This window comes from Nelumbo lutea, chromosome 3 (assembly GCF_056320005.1).
Source record: "Nelumbo lutea isolate HS-2025 chromosome 3, American lotus-T2T, whole genome shotgun sequence".
Classification (NCBI taxonomy): Eukaryota; Viridiplantae; Streptophyta; class Magnoliopsida; order Proteales; family Nelumbonaceae; genus Nelumbo; species Nelumbo lutea.
In genome coordinates, this window is record NC_142686.1 from 94,106,848 (window position 1) to 94,128,706 (window position 21,859).

General features: G+C 37.3%; 1 protein-coding gene and 1 pseudogene across 4 annotated transcripts; both read left to right on the forward strand.

The window, feature by feature from the left end:
- The first annotated feature begins 555 nt into the window (after positions 1 to 555).
- On the forward strand, positions 556 to 8,097 carry LOC148866945 (protein FAR1-RELATED SEQUENCE 5-like; annotated as a pseudogene).
- Positions 8,098 to 12,301: 4,204 nt separating this feature from the next.
- LOC148866946 (Pseudouridine synthase family protein) lies at positions 12,302 to 20,652 on the forward strand. Of its 4 annotated transcripts, XM_088979825.1 has the most exons (8): positions 12,302 to 12,725; positions 13,107 to 13,250; positions 13,772 to 14,032; positions 14,150 to 14,352; positions 16,528 to 16,606; positions 18,470 to 18,645; positions 18,741 to 18,843; positions 20,192 to 20,652. In XM_088979825.1, exons 1-8 carry the CDS (start codon positions 12,375 to 12,377, stop codon positions 20,204 to 20,206), a joined length of 1,332 nt encoding a protein of 443 aa, XP_088835951.1. In that variant the 5' UTR covers positions 12,302 to 12,374; the 3' UTR covers positions 20,207 to 20,652. The 4 variants fall into 4 exon arrangements, with proteins under 4 accessions (XP_088835951.1, XP_088835950.1, XP_088835952.1 ...); XM_088979824.1 differs by lacking the exon at positions 20,192 to 20,652 and having other exon boundaries at positions 18,741 to 19,186; XM_088979827.1 differs by lacking the exon at positions 13,107 to 13,250 and having other exon boundaries at positions 12,329 to 12,725.
- Positions 20,653 to 21,859: the final 1,207 nt, after the last annotated feature.

Genomic DNA, 21,859 nt, shown 5'->3' on the forward strand with positions numbered 1-21,859 from the left:
AATGACTTTGACAAGGCTCTGAGATAACTATACTAACAAGAGGTTTAAGTTGATAAACACCTTTTGTATGCATAACTGTGTCATAGTAGTTTGGATTGAGAAAGAACTATGTAATTGATCAATCAATGTGGGGGATTGTTGGATTTGAATCTCATAAGAGATTAAATCCAATGGGTTTGATTGGTCAATTACATGAGAAATTGCACTTGCACAATTGGTTGGAAAATCAGTTTTTCTCTTAAAAAAAAAAACCATGTTTTGAAATTGTCCCAAATTGGATAATTACAATGTTTGTTTTCAGTATTTCAATAGGAGCTGATTTGCAAACCTTAGAATTAGTAGAGGAGAGTATGGGGATTCGATACCGCGCAACGCGCGCACGCGTGTGTGCGCGTGTGTGTGGCGCAATGAGGCGCTTTAGAGGCGGTTTTGGTGCGTTGATGACCGTTGATCACCGTTGATGAGATCAACGGTCACGATTCGATCGGGTGTGATCAAGAGGCACAATTCAAAGTTAACAATCACCAACTGTTAACGATTTTTTAAACAGTCACAATGGTTGAAATTGTGATTGCTCTAGGTGTCTTCTCTAAACCAGCACCTACCTTTTCCTCATACCTCTTCACAAATTATTTAAGGAGCATGAATCAGACTCCAAAACACACAATTTCGAAATTCACTATCTCTCTCTCTCAGTCCGGTCTGCTACAGTCTCACAGAAGGTTTCTTTGGAGACTCTTCAACTTTGCTAGTTGCAGATTCTCGCCCAAGGCTCTGTTATATCCTAGGAACGAATTTGCCTATAACCCAACAGAAAACTCAGTAAAACTGAGTGGGGGCAAATAACATTCTAAAGACAGTGTCTTCAGACACGCCTCAGAGCTTCTCCTCCTAAATTATAGTGACCCCATCTTCCCCAACACATGCTTTATGTGTCGATTGTGTGTACGAAGAAAAACTCGCTCTTCTTAGCTATTCTTTTCATTTTGACTCTTCTCTCTAGTCGTTAGTCGTTGTCTATTACGTACACATACAATACATACAGTAATCTATGCTCTCTCTCACTCTCTCTAAATCATCCCGAGCTTCCTCATAAAGTGGCCTCTGTCTACTCGTTTCTCTGTTTTCAACCATTTTTTCTCCTAGAAATATTTGAACATAACCCCACGAGAAAAGAAGGTTTTGGACTCAAGAAATAGGAACTTGTAGTGAATTTAGGAACAATGGTTATGGTCCAAGGACTCAAATCAATGCCATTCGAGTCCTCCCAATGTGGTGGAGCCCATACCTTTCCATACTTCCCGACAACCTACTTCTTCATTGTCGATGCCCTCCATATTGCAGTCTCACTAGCCACTTCCATTGGCATATATGAAAGCAACACAAAACCAACCATGGTTACTTTTAATTAGAATTTCTAGTTTTGAGTTGGAACAAGATGGAACATTAAATAAATCTATCCTAGTTTGCATAATGGTTTATAAAGTTTGCATAGGCAGGAGGAAGTGTAATTGTGGTAATGTGTGTACAACACCAGGAATAAATACATGGACCAAATATTCCAATCTAAGCATGTTGGATGACATTGATATGCATAGAAGAAATTTCGTCATTTGGGTGATTCTTTATCAAGAAAATTTTCTGATCCACCTATGAACAGTAAAAAATAGTTTTATGACTTGATTTCTCATTCCTGATGAAACTTTATGCTCTTCTCTTTTTCTTGGGTTTTGGTTTATGTCACAAATATCCAAATTGCAATGCTGTTTTGGAAATTGCAGACTATCTTTTTTTGCATAACTCAGTAAGTAGACATTATTTTTGTAAAGGATTCATTGAGGTGAGAAAGTATCAAATAAGGCACACCTTGTGTAGACATTATTTTTTCATGTGCAATGGAAGGTAATACAATACTTCAGTGTAGATGGTTATTCAAACCATGGAGTATCTATGAAGAAATGGACTGAATTAACGACAGAAGACATAATGGGCATGGAAGTTCTACAATTTATATGCAAGGGGGATTAGGTTTAGTATTCAAAGAGGTGATAAATATGTTGTTGATGGATGTGTTATGTCACAACGATTTGTATGTGTTGTTGAAGGACATAGAAACTCCAAATTCTTGAACATACGCATGAGCTTGCACCAAACCCCATTTCCATGTTTATGAGATCACATAGAGCATTAAGGGATGCCGATAAAGCTCAAGTATCTGCTCTACACAATGCTGGAGTTAAAAGAAGACTAATAATGGACTATATGGTTCAAAGATCAAAAGGGTTCTACAATGTAGGCTTTACTAACAAAGATCTGAACAATTTTGTTGACCCAGTAAGGCGGGATGTTGTGAAACATGGGGATGAAGAAACAATATTAGATTTTATGGAATCTAAAAGTATAGAAGACCCCAGATACTTTTTTGAATATACTATTGATGAAGATAAGCATCTTGGAAATCGTTTTTGGGCAGATTCCTGATCTCGTGCTGATTATAGTTGCTTTGGTGACGTCTTGGTATTTGATTCAACTTATAGGACAAATGTTTATCACAAACCATTAGTCATATTTGGTAGAGTGAACAACCACCATCAAACAACTGTGTTTTCATGTGCTTTGTTGGCGGATGAGACAACTGAGTCATATGACTGGACACTAAACATATTTCTTAAAGCAATGAATGGAAAAATTCTAGGTTCTGTTATTAGTGATGGTGATAGAGCAATGACAAATTCAATCAAAAGTACATTTTTGTAGTGTCCACATCGGTTATGCTTATGGCACCTCAGTAGGAATGCAATGGCCAATGTAAAAATTGAGGGCTTTGTTAATGAGTTTAACAAATGCATATATTTAGAAGGAACACCTCAAGAGTTTGAGCTTGCATGGGAAACAATGATAAGAAGATACAATCTGAGTGCAAATGAATGGGTAAATGAGATGTATGGTAAACGAAAACAATGGGCAGAAGCATATCTAAGGGGGCATTTTTTTGCAGGAATGAGAAGCACTCAGCGATGTGAGAGTCAAAATGCATACTGTAATCGAGATTTGCAAGTGAAGTATAATCTTAATGAGCTTATTCGCCATTTTGAACTAACTACTAACTTTGGCATGTAGTCGTACTCAGGAGGCAAAACAAGATTATGACTCAACCAATTGTTGGAACCCATTTAAGAAGTTATGAAGTTCAAATGGTAGATACATATACTAAGAGTTCATATGTGGAGTTCTATAAAGAACTTAGGAAGGATGAAAGTCATGTTGCAGTTGATATTCGAAGGCATGGTGAACAACAAAACACCTACACTATTTCTGAATTTTTATAATCAGAATGTGCATGGACGGTTATGATGGCATCGAGAAAAAGGCAACATGTTCTTGTATGTTATTTGAAGGAACAAGATTTCCATGTGGGCATATGATTTCTGTTTTTAAGAGAGAACAACTTAGATATATTCCTCCAAGTTGTATTAAGAAAAGGTGGACCAAACATGTTAAATCTAGTGTTGAGTCAAATAACCTTAATCCATCATGAAAATACACTTCGAAGTTGCATGTACGATTCGTTATGCTGAGCTTACAAACATGTTCAATCGTTTATGTTACTTGGGATCTAAGTCATTAGAAGGATTCCAACAAGTTTAGGGTGTTATATAACTTTATTGGAGAGCTTAGAAAATACACAAAGTGGTTCAAGTTTAAATGCTCGAACAAGTAACACAATCATTGAACCTTCTCAATCTAGGAATTTTACCAGGGAACTTATTTGTAATCCTATCATAGTTAAGACAAAAGGTTAGAAGGGCTAGGGGCAGACCCTAAAAGGAATCCTTCTCACAGAAAGAATCATGAGATCTATCTCCACCGATATGAGGCCTAGGACTGGATCTGTAACTCTAGGATGAAATTGAAAATTGATTATATGGCATCCTCAAGCTGTTATTTTACTAGTCCCAAGGTACAAATTCATAGGGAGATGTTCCCAATTTGTTTATAGAATCCCATAATATTGGTACAAATTAGAAACGGTAGGGATCCTCTCTTATATTCAACAAAAGAGGGAAGAAGATAAAGAGTCTAGGATTACTCGATTTCTGTAGCATGAATAGTAATCCAAAAATCAATTCATTCAATTTCTGATTTATTCATATTGCAAATAACAAAACTGAACTCTAGTCAATTAAACCTAGAGATTGTAGAGGGAAGGAATGGGGGAAGAGGGAATAGGCCAATTAAAAATTTGGTCTCAGTTTAAGTGGGGACCCAGAATTAGATGCAATTTATAGGTAACTAGAAAATCTGGAATATTTGGTCTCTAATAGCTGACCAAATCAAGCAACCTAACATCCATATTAAAGAAATATGGACCAGGCCAATTAAAAACTTAGTTCTATCTGCTGTTGGGTAAGATATCATCTACTGATTTGGGTCATGGAGTTATTAATTTCTTAATGTGAAAGTTTAGTTTCTCTTGTTAGAAAAATTACCCGATGGGTAGGACTCGGATTGTGGTCCATCATGATGACCACGATCCAGATTGAATTGGTCCAAATCCAATCACCCTAAGAGCTCATTTATGAGGGTATTGAACTTAAACAATTTCCTCCTAATAAAACACAGCTTCATAAATTAAGGGATTTACGAGATTCAAATTTGAATTTTAAATGTCCCATTTATAATTTTGGAAACCATGGGACTGATTGATTGACAAAAATTATAGGAATTGAATTCCCTCTAATTAGGCAAGATCTTGCCTAAGAGAATGACTAGAGAGAGGACCCATCTCCCCTAGGCGTGTGATTCCTCTTGGCTTTTCTCCTTCAAGCTTCACTCTCATTCAGTTCTCCTATCAAAGAGAAAAGGAGTGTTCCCTATCAGCACTGAACTAAGGGGATATTAACACACAAGAGAGATCGAATAGAGTTCTAAGGGGATATTACAATTTTCGTGAGTCACCGACTGTAATCGGTGTGTAGCTCCTGAGTAGCTTGACTGTATCAATCCAAAGCAAGGAATAAAAGACTGATAAGCCTTAAGCTCGTTATTATTTTTAAGATTGCCATGTCATCAAAATGGCAGTCATGGAGCGACCAAAAATAATAGTTGTTTTTTGTAATTGTACAATTGCGCCAATTTCTACTTTGCGTAGTGGGCCTTAAGCCCGTTATCATTTTTTATGGCTTGTCGTTAATTGATTTGTAAAATACCAATTTGTTGACGGGGTCAAGAGACCTAAGCCGATTTGGGTCCAACTGAACCAATATCAGCACAAATCGGATGATGGTCCGGTTCTTAAATGAACCGAGTGAGTTAGTTAAATAATTTGTTTGGGATACTTATAATCAATTTTGACCACGTCGACAAATTGGTTATTGATAGTATCACTCTATAGGAATTTCTCTCTCTAAATGGGCCTAGCCAAAGCAACCCATTGGTGTGTCAAGGATGCCGGGACTTATTTTAATCACGTTAAATCTTAACTGCTAGAACTCAAAGGTGAGCAATTGAGATTTAATGAATTGAGTGTGTACCGTCAAAAGATTCCCTAATGCCCAAAGGTATGAGATAACATCCTTTGATGATACATACTTAGTTGATACGGCTGTTGGGTTGAATGCCCAAAGGTAAAACTCAATTGCTTTTATGGAAAATTCCTAATCCTGTTTAATTCAAATTGCAACAAATCTCGATTCGTTGACATTACTATAATCCCTGTGTTGGATGAGGATAATTACACGGAATGGAGCGAAATGCTTCATATAATTCTGGGATCTGGCCATACGGGACACGGTAAAACCCTTACTTGTTGAAAGTGTGTCTCAGAAAGAGATAGAACACTTAGATGCATGGGAAAAATCCAACCGAATCTGCAAATCTGTTGTGAAAGCCCGTATAAACAAGAGAATAACGGGTGTGATCCCTAAAAAGGACACTGTGGTTGAGCATCTCGCACCCATCGATGAACACTTTGTTACATCAGAAAAGGTGGTCTCACAGACCTTGCTAAATAAGCTAGCTAACATGAGATAAGCTAATTCTAAATCTGTGAGAGACCATATTCTGGAAATGAAGGACATAAGCAACAAGCTCAATAGCTTAGGTGTGACTGTCACATATCCCTTTTTAGTCACCTTCTTACTTACCTCCTTGCCTTCTGAGTATGGACCATTTAAGGTATCATACAATACTCAGAAGGAACCCTGGAACTTCAATAGACTCCTAACCATGTGCGTATAGGAGGAAGAATGACTCAAACAAGAAAGGTTGGAAACTGCCAATCTTGTTATAAAAGGTGACAAGAAAAAGGAATGTCCTGCACAGAAGAACAAGGGGCACAAAATGCTAGAGGTAAACCGAAGAGCGAGCCCACTTGTTTCTTTTGTAAGAAGAAGGGCCATTTTTGAAGTGACTGCACACAAGGTTTAAGAGCTGACTGGAAAAGAAGAAAGGTCTGAAATCATTCCTTAGTATGTGAATCTAATTTTGTTAAATCATGCTATGATTCATAGTGGATTGATTCAGGTGCAACAACCCATATTGTTAACACCATGTAGGGACTACGAAGGACAAGGAAACCAAAGCCGAATGAACAGTTCATTTTTCTAGGAGAACGAAATAAAGGGGCAGTAGAAGCCATACGAGTTTTTGAAATAATTTTAAGTACCAGTTATAAATTGATTTTAAATAATGTGGTGTGTGTGCCTAGATTCTCTAGGAACTTGATTTCCGTTTCTAAACTAGTACTTGATGGATATAGATTTAATTTATTTGATCCAAAGTTTGAGATATTTTATTCATCCAGATTAATTGGTTTTTAGTGATCTGATTGATAGTTTGTACAAATTGAATTGTTCATCGGATTTGGACAAATTGATTTGCTATACTGTTGGAACGAAAAGGAATTCAATAATAGAAAACTCCTTATTCTTATGGCATAGAAGATTGGGTCGCATTTCAGTTGACCGCCTTAAAAAGACTCATGAAAGATGAAATTCTCGAAAACATGAGCCTTGAGAACTTTCCTACCTGTGTTAATTGCATTAAAGGAAAGCAAATCAACAAAAAAGGAAAGAAAGCCATGGAAAGTGATGCAAGACTAGCTTTGATTCACACAGACATATGTGGACCACTCCCTACTCCCTGCTTGAGTGGTCAAAGATATTTTGTAACATTTATTGATGACTACTCAAGGTATATGTACATATACCTACTTCACAAAAAGTCTGAAGCCTTGTAGGCGTTTAAGATTTTCAAGGTAGATGTAGAAAAACAGATCGAAGACACAATAAAATTGGTCTGGTTTGATAAAGGAGGAGAGTATTATGGGAGGCATACGGACTTGGGACAAAGACCGGGACCCTTTGCATTGTTCTAAAGAGAACATGGAATAGTCGCACAATACACCATGCCCGGATCACTAGATCAAAATGGTGAAGCTGAGAGAAGAAACAGAACCCTTATGGACATGGTGAGGAGCATGATGAGTGACTCTGTCTTGGCCATAAGCTTGTGGGGAGAAGCTCTGAAAACTGCGTATACGTATTAAATAGAGTATCAACTAAATCGGTACCAAAAACTCTATTTAAGTTATGGGTTGGAAAGAAACCCAATTTAAATCACGTATACATTTGGGGTTGCAAAGATAAAGTAAGGGTATACAACCCACAATTAAGGAAATTAGACCCTAGGACCATTAGCGCACATTTTGTAGGGTATGCTGAAAGATCCAAAGGGCTTAGGTTCTGTTGTCCAAATAATTCCCCAAGAATTGTAGAGGCAAGAAATGCAAAGTTCTTAGAGGACCTCTTGGAGAAGAGGGAGAATCTCCAAAGCATTGATATTAGAGAATTCCAAAACATTGATAGGTCTCTCAACATTGTTCAACCTATAAACTCTGTTGTAGTACAAGAAGAACAACCGTCAATAGAACAAACTATTGAAGTAGAGGCGATAGTTGCTCATCAGGAAGAACTTACGGAGGAAATACCATCAGTTGTAGTGAGCATAGAAGCGTTGATGCTTCTTAGGAGATCAACCCGAATTAGAAAAAGCACCGCATGCATCCTTCAATTATGCATACCTTCAAGAAACTGAGTTTAATTTGGGTCCTTTTATAGACCTGGTCACATTCAGAGAAGCCATGGAAAGTTGTAACTCCGCACTCTGACTTGAAGCCATGAAAAGTGAAATTGACTCCATGGTCACTAATGGTGTATGGGATGTAGTACTGCTGCCGATAGGTGCCAAAACAATTCCATGCAAGTGGATATTTAAGACTAAAAGGGCACCTAATGGTGAAACTGAGAGGTACAAAACAAGACTAGTGACCAAAGGGTACAATACGGAAAGAGGAATTGACTACAATGAGACTTTTTCTCCAATCTCTAAGAAAGATTCATTCAGAATAACCATGGCATTAGTAGCTCATTATGACATGGAGCTACATCAAATGGATGTGAAAACAACATTTCTTAATGGTAATCTGGAAGAAGAAATGTACATGGAACAACCTGAAAGATTTAAAGCCGAGGGCAGGGAACATATGGTTTGCAGATTAAAGAAAGCAATCTATGGAATGAAAAAGACCTCCCGTCAATGGTACTACAAGTTCCACAGTGTAATTACATCCTTTGGATACAAAGAAAATGCAATAGATCAATGTATATACCACAAGGTCAGTGGGAGTAGTTTCATCCTACTGGTGTTATATGTTGATGACATCTTGTTTGCCAGTAGGGACATAAGCCTGTTGCACCAGACAAAAGAATTTCTAAAACAGAAATTTGACATGAAGGGCATGGAAGAAGCTTCTTATGTCCTAAGAATTGAGATCCTAAGAGATAGAGCCCATAAAGTTTTGGGTTTATCCCGAAAGGCTTACATTCAAAGGGTCTTAGAATGCTTTGGGATGGAAAACTATACATCAAGTATAGTTCCAATTCACAAAGGAGATAAGCTTAACAGTGAAAGTTGTCCTAAAACTGAATATGAAAAGGAGGACATGAATAAAGTTCTCTATGCATCAACCATTGGCAACCTGATGTATGCACAGGTTTGCACAAGACCTGACATTGTGTTTGTAGTGGGAGTATTAGGTAAGTTTCAAAGCAACCTAGGTAGGGAACATTGGAAATCTATTAAGAAAGTGCTCAGGTATCTACAAGGAACCAAACAGTATGTTCTCACATACAAGAAAGTGGACAAATTGAATCTATGTGGATACACTGATTCAGATTATGGTGGTTGCCCAGACACTAGAAAGTCCACATCAGGGTATATATTTCTACTTGCTGGAGGAGAGATTTCTTGGAGGAGCAGCAAGCAAAAGTTGAGAGCTTCCTCCATGATGGAAGCAGAATTCATTGGGTGCCATGATGCTACGACACATGCAATATGGCTGAAAAACTTTATTATCAGCCTGGGTGCCCTCATATTGGATTATGTAGATAAATCAATACAACTTTACTACGATAATGCGACAGTTGTGTTTTTCTCTAAAAATAACAAGAGCAGTAGCCAAAACAAGTACATAGATTTGAAGTACTTCGTAGTAAGGGACAGAATACAAGAAGGCAAGATAGACATCCAATATACCAAAACTGACAAAATGTTAGTAGACCCCATGACTAAGGGGTTGTCCCCAATGATTTATCAAAACCATGTGCAAAACATGGGTATTGTCAGTTTGTTGGATGAATGCAGTTTAATTCCATGACACGTGTTGGTGCATCCTATATTTGCAGATGTCCTGTGAACTATCGTATTTTGCACATATATGAGATGGCAGGCTATAAATAGGAAATATAGTAGGATTCATACACTGAGGGTTGTGGTGCATAATTGTATAATACATGGAAGGAAACTTGGATGATCAGAGGGTACTGCCATGATTTACATTATGCTAGCAATTACCTAAGTGGTTTGGTTCAAAATGTATATTTACACATTCATTGGCCTTGATCAAGCCAACTGTTAGTATATATATATATATATAACTTTCTCTATGGCCACCTTTCGGGCCAAGTGAGAGATTGTTAGAAAAATTACCCATTGGGTATGACCCAAATTGTGGCCCATCATGGTGGCCACAATCTAGATTGAATTGGTCAAAATCCAATCACCCTAATTAGAGCTCATTTATGAGGGTATTGGACTTCAACAATTTCCTAATAAAACAACTCCAAAAATTAAGGGATTTATGAAATTCAAATTTGAATTTTAAATGTCCCATTTACAATTTTAGAAACCATGGGGTTGATTGATTGACAAAAATTATGGGAATTGAATTCCCTCTAATTAGGCAAGATCTTTAATAGGAAGATTGCATAAGAGAATGACTAGAGAGAGGACCCATCTCCCCTAGGCGTGTGATCGCTCTTGGCTTTTCTCCTTCAAGCTTCACTCTCATTCAACTCTCCCATGAAATCCCATGAAAGAGAAAAAGAGTGTTCCCTATCAGCACTGAACTAGAGAGTTAACACACAAGAGAGATCAAATAGAGTTTTAAGGGGATATCTCAGTTTTCGTGAATCACCAACTATAATTGGTGTGTAGCTGTTGAGTAGCTTGACTGTATCAATCCGAAACAAGGAATCAAAGACTGACGGGGATTTGATTCTAGGAAGAAGAAAGAAGATTCGATCAAAACAACTATTAGTACAGGAGATCTTTGCACAGAGGTTATGGCGATTGGAGGTAAAATTTTATTAAATACTATTCATTTATCTGTCTACTAGACATCAGCCCCTAAATTGGGGCCCTGCTCAACGTTGAATGCATGCAATTAGCCACACAGCTCGATCTATCTTAGTTTGGATGGTTTCCTAAGCTAATGCTATATCTGTATATTGATATAGCTGTGTGGCTAGTCTAACTTCATAATTTTGAATCCAACCCAAACCATTGCAATCCATTGAATCCATTGATCTGTCTTGTGTTTGCACTCTACTGTTGTCTGATGTTTGCACTCTGCTGTTCAGATCAATCTCCATTTGCAACAGGGCCAGGGAGTTTGTCTCATACTTCAATAAGTCGTTTAGTTTAGCCAGTTCAGCTCTGCCTGGCTTTTATTTTTTATAATTTGTATTAATTAATCTGTTATTTTTTATATTTGTTTAATGTCAGGAGTAGTTGGAACATCATTAGGTAGCAAGACATAGTTGTATTTGTATTGATGAAAATGCCAAACATCCACAAAAATTGTATTTTTATTTGCATCTTTGAAAACAAATGAGTTGAGTGCAAAGTAGGTGTGTAAATCTTGAACCACTTTACACTCACGAACTAGATATTCTTGTTTTGCACTGTACAAATTTGCATTTACACTCTAACCAAACCCAGCCTAAGGAGAAAGTTGATGGTACTGTGGTAGTGCATATATTCTGACTCTCTTAATTCTATTTTGGCTTTAAAGGGGCTGGAAGTTTCTGTTCTATGGACCTATTGGTGGTTGATGCGCAAGGTAAAAGACAATTTGAGTTTGCTTTTGATAAAGTTGTATTTTCTTATATTCCTACAACTTTAATGCTGTGTTTGATTTGAAAGAAAACGGTAGGAAAAAAGGGTTTGTATGAATTTAGATTTCATCCTCACAAAACTGTTCACGGCTGCCAAAGGCTGTGAGGACAGTTTTGTAAGGGCGAAATCCAAACTTGGTTTGTATAGGTTTTTTACTTTTCCCTTCCTTCCCTTGACTTTTCTTTCAAATCAAAGTCTTAAATCCGTTCACGCGTTGGTTCAACTGGCTAAAAACTTTTGAGGTTTTTATTGTTCAGTCCACAGCAGAAATCTGAATCTCACCGTACAGGTGGGATGAATCCTAACCATGGATTGATGTTAAATCCATGGGCAGGATGCGGTTTATAGGTGGGGGGCTACTAGTAGACTAAGAGGGGATTGTAATTTTAGATTTCTAAGGTGAACTGAACAAAAAAAACCCCAAAAATAAAAAGAAAAATCTATGATGCCGGAAAGACAAAAAATGGTTTAAACTAGTCTGCCAGAATTTTCAACCCACGGTCGAACTGATAGTTGGACCAGTTTGATCCCTCACCCAACCAGAATTTTAGGTCTATTTCACTATTGAACCATTTGCCTGTGATTTTAGTTAGTGATCCAGCGACCTGGTCAGTGGGTCGTGGGTCAAATGGATACCGTTTACGGCCCTACTCACGTTAGGATTGGATAAGATGGGCCGGGTTTGGTTTATGTCCTGAGTTAAGCTTAGGCCCGGCCCGATAAATTGCCACCCCAATGCCAATTGAACAACATAAATACCATTTAAAATCTCCAATATTACGAAATTACCCTGTTGATCCCAAGCTTGAAACGAGCAGCACGGGTTTTACAACTGAGCACACGAAGCGAAGAAGATGCTCCCACCCTCCTACTGTTCCGTTCCTTCAGCGAACTCTCTGTACAATTCATCCTCTTTCTACCTCTTCCATCGGAGCCCTAGAGCTTCCACTTCTAGATTCTTTAGAGTCCTCAATTGTTCCTTTTCTTCAACCGGAGAGTCGGCTTCTGATTATCAGTCTTCGGAACTTCAAAACCGGAGGGGCAATTTCGCCGGCGTATGTTTAGAAGACACTGTCGAGATTGGTTCAGTAAAGTCGAGGATCGATTCCTGGATTTCCTCTCGCATCCCCGGTATCAGTAGAGCTCGCGTTCAATCCAGTATAAAATCGGGGCTCGTTAGCGTTAATGGCCGGATAATCAATAAGGTAACCAATGTAGACCCGTCTTGTACTCTCTGTCGGAGGATTTATATTTTGTTTTGGGTTATTTGAACCTCCTGCTTTACTTCTACCTGACGGAGCTGCATTTCTAGTAGTGGAGACCGGAGACCTATCTGTTCCGACAGACTCGTAAAAGTTTAGTAATAATATGTATTTTGCGTAGACACGACGAGGAATAAGACATACATTAATGTGAAAGTTTCGATTTTATGAACGTTTTAAACACCTACGGTGGCTTATGTAAGGAAGTGATCTTCTGAGTTCAAATGCTCGGTTTTATGTAAATAAATCTGTTTTCTTCTGTAGGGTTTGCATCTGGATTTCTGAATTGTACCATATTGGGTTTAATCCTATATATTTGAGCAGGTTTCGCATGTTATCAGAGCGGGGGATAAAGTTAATTGCACGATTAAAGAGTTGCAGCCATTGAGGGCTGAACCAGAAGATATTCCTCTGGATATAGTTTATGAAGATGAGAGCGTTCTTGTTGTAAACAAACCTGCACATATGGTGATTCTTTTACTCAATTTATCTGATATGATCCTTTTACATTTCGGATTTGAGCTTTTGTTTCTTTCTGTTTGACATTATTTGACCAACTTACTGATCGGAAGCTTGATTTATTGAGAAATTATCCCAACTTCATACCATGTTTGGATACTTACGAAAATGTACCCCCAGAAAATAAATAAATAAAGAAATAATAATAATATGTAAGTTTTATCATCATGTCCAAAAAAGCAAGTTTCAGGACACAGTTTAATTCCAACATTTAATAAGTGGATCCAGATATCCAGTTCCACAAATTTGAGTGATTTGAAGTTGTCCTTCTTTTTTCCTGTTTCTTGATGGTGGTTGAGGGAGGCATGGGGCATCATTTAAACCCCCCAAAATTGATCAGGAATGGAATTCTCCACTCTTTTAACCCTCAATTTTCATGATGATCCAGATACAGCCTTAACCAATAGAAAATGATTTCTCAATCTAGTGTTTTCCCTGATTTCTTTTCACCATTCCGTTACATGATGTAGGTTGTTCATCCAGCACCAGGCAATGCTAATGGTACTCTTGTAAATGGCATTCTTCATCACTGCAGTCTTCCCATGGTTGCATTGACAAATAGCGAGGTTCTTTCTGAGACAGATGATATTTCTGATGATGAGTCAGATATCTTTTCTTCCACACAAGGTTCCATGGAAGAGGTAACTTCCAACATATGTGAAGTTTCTGTTCGTCCTGGCATAGTGCACAGACTGGACAAAGGAACTAGTGGATTGCTTGTTGTTGCCAAGGTGACTTCCAGCATATGGTAGTAAGATCTTATCTAATTTCAAGTTCTGCTTCTAGATTTGCAATCTGCTCACCAAATTTCTCTGTCATCTAAAACATTGTTTTCATCGTAATGGCAGGACGAGCATTCTCATGCTCATTTGTCTGAACAATTCAAACTACATACCATTAATAGGATATACTTAAGTCTCACTTGTGGTGTTCCATCCTTAAATTCTGGGCGTATCGAGGTCCCAATAGGTCGTGATTTAAATAACCGGATTCGGATGGCTGCTGTGCCTAGCCCTAATAGCTCTAGACAGGCCCGTCATGCTGCTAGTAGGTGATTTATGCTTCTTTGTTATTTTCTTTGGTATCATATTAGCAATAAAGAAAAACCAGTATTTATTGATGCACCTAGTTTTTTCTTATTATAAATGTGATAAGAAGTAGAGGTCATATTTCCAACTGGATCAGGTGCTATTCTGCTAATTGGAAATCAGGGTTTATTTACTATTGTTGATTATGCAAGTAGTTTCTCTAGCTAGTCACCACCTTGAAAGTGCATGGCCAATTATTTATTAGTTTTGTTGCCACATTGCAAATAATCCCTATTTTGATAATTTGCAAACTTAAAATTTTATCTGATACAATAACGGCTTTGTTACCATCTGAACGATGAACTCCTGGATTCTGTCATATGCAATTTAGCTTAGAATTTTAAAGCCAATACATCTTATAACCAAGGGATAATTGCAGAATATCATATTTGTCAAACTGATATAAGAGGCATTGAACTGCATAACATTGTGTTATTTTGAAAAGTCTTTAATGTGATATTGCATGGCCATCTATAATATTTTATTGACACTAATGATTGAACTATGCTGCTCTGATAAATGGAATACATGCTTCTTGATAACATGTTTGAAAGACAAAAGAACCACTGTACCCTTAATGTTATGTTAAATTTTGCCTTTGTCTCTGAAGCACACAACTTAAACAGAGCTAGGCATACTTGCTTTGTAACTGATCTAGGCTCTCATATCTAGAGAAAAAAAAATCCTCCTTCATTGTCTCAAAGAATCAGCAAAAGGAGCAAAAAAACATAGGGTTTAGTTAGGACAGTAGCTTTCACGTTCCTTTACGTGAATTGGGCAAAGCTTTCCCTTCCCAACCCACCACCCCCATAAAGGGGATTCACTAAAGGGATTGCTTCATTTTCCAAGCTTCACTTTTTGGTATAGAGAATTGACCGAAATGTGGTCACCCTTGCTGAGGTTGTTGTGAGCTTGTTCATACATATTCTCCCCCAAATGCAGAGGAACTTCCACCCTTTGGGTTCAGATAAGATCATTTCTTGTGGAAAAAGAGATAACCTAAGGTGACCTCAGTGCAGGAACCAGGTTTAAAATGTTAGTGTTGGTGGAGATATTGGTCATCCAAATATATGAAGTATATGTTGAAAATGTCATATGGAAATATTGTAAAAAATATAGACATAGTGGAAACATTGTTAAATATGCAAAAATATAGAATGCTATTTTATGCAATGATAAAAGATGCACAGGTAGACCCTTTTGAATTGTTATCTTGTTCCAAACCATCAAATAAAGCTAAGAAACTAAGTTAAAAGGTGAAATAATAAGCTATGATGTTGTTCTGTAAAACTTTGTGTCAAAACTACATGATACAGTGAGTTCAAGCAAAATTTGAATTCATAGAAAGTGCAATGGTTCTAATAGATTTACCAGCTTATTTATTTTACAATAAAAACTATAATTTAGCTACATGTTTGAAAGCATTTTGAGCTGGCTCAAAGTGGTAATCATGTCCATTAGGTGGGCAATAACACTGTCACTAACTAAAATATTGTCACCAACTTATGGTACTATCTCTTGTACTTGACTTAGTACCAGTAGCTTTTATTGGGGGATATGTTGATTCTAGTAATATTTCATGTTGGTACACATTCAAATGGAAATATGTCATGGAAATAGTAGGAAATAGATGGACATTTTAAACCATGCTTGGAAGTACCATAAAATCAAATAGTTATGTTAGCTCTTGGGAAAGCTATTTTAGTAAAAGGTCAGCAACTGTGTAAGGCTGTAGAGGTCACAACCCAAATCCAAAAGGCTTCTTAGACACCAGCCCAAGCTAGATGAACAACAGGTTTGCTATGAGACTCACTGGCCATAGGAGTTAAGAAGGAAGCAGAGTAGGAATAGAAAACTTGGGAGGAGAGTTCCTCCAACCTTTGTTCTAAATACACTAGGCCAGACCTAGCACCTAAGTCATGGTACCCTCATAACATTACTTATCACCTGATCAGCCTTTCTATTCCTTTTGTATGTTTCCTTGGCATGATCTCTTTTTCTTAGCTTTTAAGGAAGTCTTATGGATGAATTGCTAATGTAGGCCACATGTTTACCTTCCTTTCCCATGAAGGTTTCTTTTCCTTTAGGATTTAGAAAGGTATCTTCCTGTGCTAACATGAAACCAAAAATTTTGTCAGGTATAGGGTAGTTGAAGTTCTTGCTGGTGGTGGTTCTGCACTAGTTGAGTGGAGGCTAGAAACTGGGCGTACTCATCAGGTACTGTAAGTGGTCAAAGTCAAATGTTGTATATTTTAATTCAGAATTTTAATAGGATAGATAACACCATCAAGTAAATTGAATTATATTACCCTCATCTGCCGCTGTAGGGATCTTATTTTCTTAAACTTTGTATCTCCATATATCATCATCATCATCATCCAAACCTTATCTCCATATAGTGTGAATAGTTTTTGTTTAATTTATTTTTCATTGTGCTTCGTTACACTTGGTAGGGTGTTAGGGAAAATAAACAGGATAATACTCTGTTAATGGACATAAAAGATGGTAAAATGGACCTTTCTCTTCCTTCTAAGTGATATTTTATTTTTGGATCTTGGGGTTCTGACCCTGAACAAGATTCCTTCAATTTGTAGTTGCATGAAGCCATCAAGAACTAGACTTCTTTTTCCATTCTTCACATTTGCACCATTTTTTGGTGCATCTTGAGAATATCAGAGGGCATGTTTTTTGTTTGACACTTATTTGCCTATGGTAGACCCAGGGAAGCAGAAAAGTGCATCCTGACATGTTCCTAGTGTTTGAAATGATATGGTTGTATTCTTTCTTGGCTTTGGTACTTGGTAGTTGTCTTATAGGTTCAACCTGCCTATTTTGTGTACATTATAATGTTAAAGTACTGAGTTTTTTGCATTTAAATTGAATCCAAAAGGTTGCAGGTTAACATCATGCTACTATGAGTACTCCATTTTCAGTACATGGAGGTTGAGACCTACCCTTTGATGGTTCTGCTTGAAGGATCTTAAAGCCAAAATCTATGCCATTGGTTTTGATCATAATGGTCTGCTATTAATAATCTATTCTGAGTTATTGTCAAAAAGAGAGCATTTTAATTTAATAAGGAGCCTCTCACATGAAGTGGTTCTTACTGACAGCAGACCGGATTAATCAGCTTAATCAACGAACTGTTAGCCGTCGTACTACACCTTGTCCTTTTTCCCAATACCTGGGTAAAAACTGTCTCTCATCTGAGAGGGTGCTTATTGATTCATGAACGATGGCCCTCTGACCCTTTCTGTTATACTTGTGCATATAATTTTTCTCCCTTTTAGACAAAAAAGCTGTATTTGATTAAAATTTTGCTCCATAGGATCATTATTTCATGGACAGCTTTTGAACCAAAGGTTCATTTTTGTGAAGCTAATTTTTTTTGCTCCACAGAATGACTTCTCAAAACGATTTTGAGCCCAAAAAAGAGGAATCAATCCTGGCAATTTTCACATTCCCTAACCAAAATAAATGATTGTTAGAAGCATAAAACTCACCAGAACTGATTTTCTGCAAACAAGAAAATTCTGTCTAATGTTCCTTCTTTTATCAATAACTTTGAAAAGATTTCATTAATTAGAAAACTTTAGGATACAACAAGAAGTTGTGAAAGAAATCAGCTTAAGTAAGCTGACCCGGGACAGAATTACAAATGTGCCCAAAACATGTGTTCTTTGAACCCTTTGCTTTCCTAAACTTTCTGCCAAACTGTTGGCAGATCTTCTAACCCATCCCACCTGGATTGACATGTTCCTTGACATCAATTTAAATCTTCGGAAATCATTTTTCAACTGCCATGTCACCCCTTCCTCTTTCTGCAACCATTTTATCACAGTTTTTGAGTCTCCCTCGATGATCCGTCTATTAATACCCAACTCTTTAGCCTTCTCAACCCTGTATGCTGCAGCTAGAAATATCTAATTTTCCCTTCATAAAAGAAGCATATTGATACATTATCATAATATGCAATGATACATTGTTATAAAAAAATAAAAGCATAAATGAAAAGAAAATTTGAAAATGCCTCCATTAAATATATATATTAACTCTGCTTGAATTGCTATGCTGAAGTAGATTCGTGCACATGCAAAATACCTGGGAATTCCTCTGTTAGGGGATGAAGTGTATGGAGGAACCAGAAACATGGCCCTATCACTGCTGCGAACTAGGAGTCATTCTAGCTTCCATGTTGACCTTTCACAATTGGTTTCAAAATTACAGAGGCCTTGCCTCCATGCATTCACTCTTGGGTGAGAAAAGTATATTTACTTGGGTTTTATTTAACTCCAGATCCAATAGTATTTTGAAGATAATCAACCTGATGATGTTTCCCTGCATTATGTAGGTTTAAGCATCCGCATACAGGGGAGAACATGCAGTTCTCTTGTCCACCACCTGCTGACTTCACTGAGGTCTTGAGTCAGCTTCGCAGTATTGGTATTGAGAAGGCATGTTCCTCTAGATGAAAACTATTATTATACAATAGCATCGTAGCTAAATTTGCAAAGAGAAGATTGGGTTCTTGTTTATTCCTGTTCATGTGTCATGCTTACATCTTTATGGACTATCCATATCCAATTAATAGGTCTAGACTGGCTCTTTGCATAAAATACAGTTCCATCAAAACGAAGTTTGTCACTCAATACTGGTCCCAGCAATCTGGGGTATTTGGAGGGGTGGACTAGTTATGGTTCTAATCTGTGGCACTTTTTGCATGTATTGGCTCCATTATACTTTTCTCATGCTTTCCAGCCTGGTATTTTGATATTACATCAAGCTGTTGCCCTGAAACTCAGTTTCACTATTATCTTAAATATCCAGTACCTTGCCTTTTTTTCCACTCCGAACAAACCAGAAAAATGTTTTTCTTTTAACAATTTGTTTGCTTTGGCCGGTCAATATGTGGTGTTTCATCCAGTGTCTTAAGATGTGACAGCATTTTGTATTGTCCACACCCACCTTGCACATGACCCATGTATCTTTTTTTCTTCTTTCTGCGTGTCTATGGTGGGTAGGGACATGCATGTCAACTCTGTCCTGATATTTACTCAGCGAATCAACTATCTAATTTCACAGCTAATTGCATGTGTGACTACTGATAAGGATCCAACGTTTGGCCATTTATATTGGTGTCCATTCCTCTCCAAAACCTTATCCTCATCATTAAGAACCAGTTTGAATCCTCACTTGGTAAAGTTGGGAAAGGAGTTCCTTAATTAAACTTAAAGAGTGAACAGTGCTCTCTTTTGTTGGAGTTGTTATTGAAGTCAGGGTCACCTAAGTGATACTATTGCACACAGACAAGTGTGTGTGTGTGGTTGCCTAAGTGACCAAGCAGCATTCTTGGGCTACATCATGCACAATTTATCAAAAACCAAAAAGAAGTCCATGCTTTCTTTTTCTCTTGCCTTCAAAAAAAGTCCATGCGTATGTGCCCAACCTTGTTTTCTGCATGTATCAACACATCTTCAAGTTGACACAGATCTGACATTTTAGAAATCTTTAGAGATCCATTCCAATGCATATTGGCTTATCAAGAGGTGTAGATGCCATCATTTAGAAGTGGGATTCTGCTCATGTTCAGGCACTCTCGATTCTGGACCTTACGATATCATTTCTAAATGTGGTGCACTGCACCCCTCCGGTTAATGGAAGAAGTACCTACTGTGAACCAAAATTTAACCAGATCTAGTATAATTGAAACAAAACCCTGTCGATGACTGGATGTTGCCTCATTTATAATCAGAACGTTCCCAAAATCCAGTCTCTTAACTACGAAGTGTTTGATATGAGCAGCCTTTCAAGAAGTGATTGAATCATTGCTACTGACCACAAATTACACTGAGGTTTACGTGACAACTGGAGCACTTGGGTTATGTAAGATTCAGCATGTTCAGACAGGCAATTGCAGAGAGGATGGCCTATTGCATTTGGAGTATGTTTAAGGTGCAATCTATGAATCACACTACTACAGCTCTTTCATGGAATTTACCTAACATGGCCAGAATAGATTGGAAGAGGGGAAATAATGCACCTAAAGCTGCTTTCCTCGACCTTTTTGGTGAAACGAGATCTGTGGTTTATCCTGTTTATTTGTTAGGCTTGGTTTATCTTACGAGATGCTTGACCTGGATTTGTTCCCTAGTATCAGCTTATGTCAAATATAATTTTTGGTAATATAAATTAATCATGTATTAACAAACTGCTGGCTAAAATGATCAAGTATATGCAATACAGGGTGATGATTCTTTTCTTCTTTTGCTTAGACTAATTTGATTAATTCTTCTTGTATCATTTTGACTAATATCTTCATAAGGCGCCAGTGGCTGTTTTCCGGCTTCTTTGCCAAGGGGTCATTTGGTAAGTCATTTTTGAAAGATCTTTAGTGACTTTTTGCATTAAAATCTTGACAGCCTAAGACCGTTCGGTTGAGGTGTGCCTTTCTGCATGAAGACGAGTTGAAAAAAACCGTAAAGTTCCATTTGGAGCTTTCTAAAAATCGCCCAAAATGGGTTTCGTGTGTTTTTTTACGCAAACGTTTTTTGGCAGTAAGATTTTTTTCTAATCAAATGGAAAAAGACAAAATACGGGCTGCCAGACTTCTAAAAAGCCGACAGTCAGCACAAAAAAATGTGCAAAACGGGGGCCTGGGTTTTCATTTATGAGTTTGTAAACCGAGTAGAATAAACCCAACCCGAGACAGTGAATGAATGGCTACAAATAGGTCTGAAATCCTAGTTCCCACCCCTAGGCAATAGGCATAGCTATTATTCCCAAGAAAATGCACATTACCCCTATCCATTATTTAATTATTTACCAGTTTTTTCATTACTTTATATTCTGATATTTTAACAAAATATTCAAATGATCAAATAAAATTGTTTTACTTTTCAAAACAATTGTTATAAAACCGTATGATCAATAAAGAATAATTAATAAAAATATTGATTTGATTCTGAAATACCCAAGCATTTGAAACACTTGGATAGAACTTCTTTCTTTAAAATTTTCCAGGTCATTTCACACGAGCCCCTAGCTGCAAGCTACAAGAAGGCTGCAAAGTTACAAAAATAAATCCACAGTTTAAACCAACCAAATCAAACATCCTATAGATATTATAGGCAGGTTTTTTCCAAAGTTGAAAGTATCCGAAACATAAATTGTATCGGAAATTGCTTTTAAGAGATGCATTGGAATACACCTTGAATGCACATGCATGTTGGAGAAAAATCAAGATACTCATGAAAACATTATTGATACTCCAATAAGTCATAAAAATACATTAATAGCACTCAATATAAGGCATCAATGAGGTATGCATACATTAGATCAACACATTCTAGTGGGTTTCATAAAGAACTATATCATAATCAATATACAACAACATATAAACATTGTCTAGAAGGGTTATGATGAGGGGTGATTTGGCCTGACCTACGAATGAGCGAACATGTGGACGCGACC

Excerpts from the sequence above, each read along its gene's own strand:
- LOC148866946 (XM_088979824.1), top strand. The coding sequence starts at position 12,375 with ATGCTCCCACCCTCCTACTGTTCCGTTCCTTCAGCGAACTCTCTGTAC. Across the intron at positions 14,033-14,149 it reads GATTGCTTGTTGTTGCCAAG|GACGAGCATTCTCATGCTCA; the intron begins GTGACTTCCAGC and ends TCGTAATGGCAG. Across the intron at positions 18,646-18,740 it reads CTCCATGCATTCACTCTTGG|GTTTAAGCATCCGCATACAG; the intron begins GTGAGAAAAGTA and ends TGCATTATGTAG.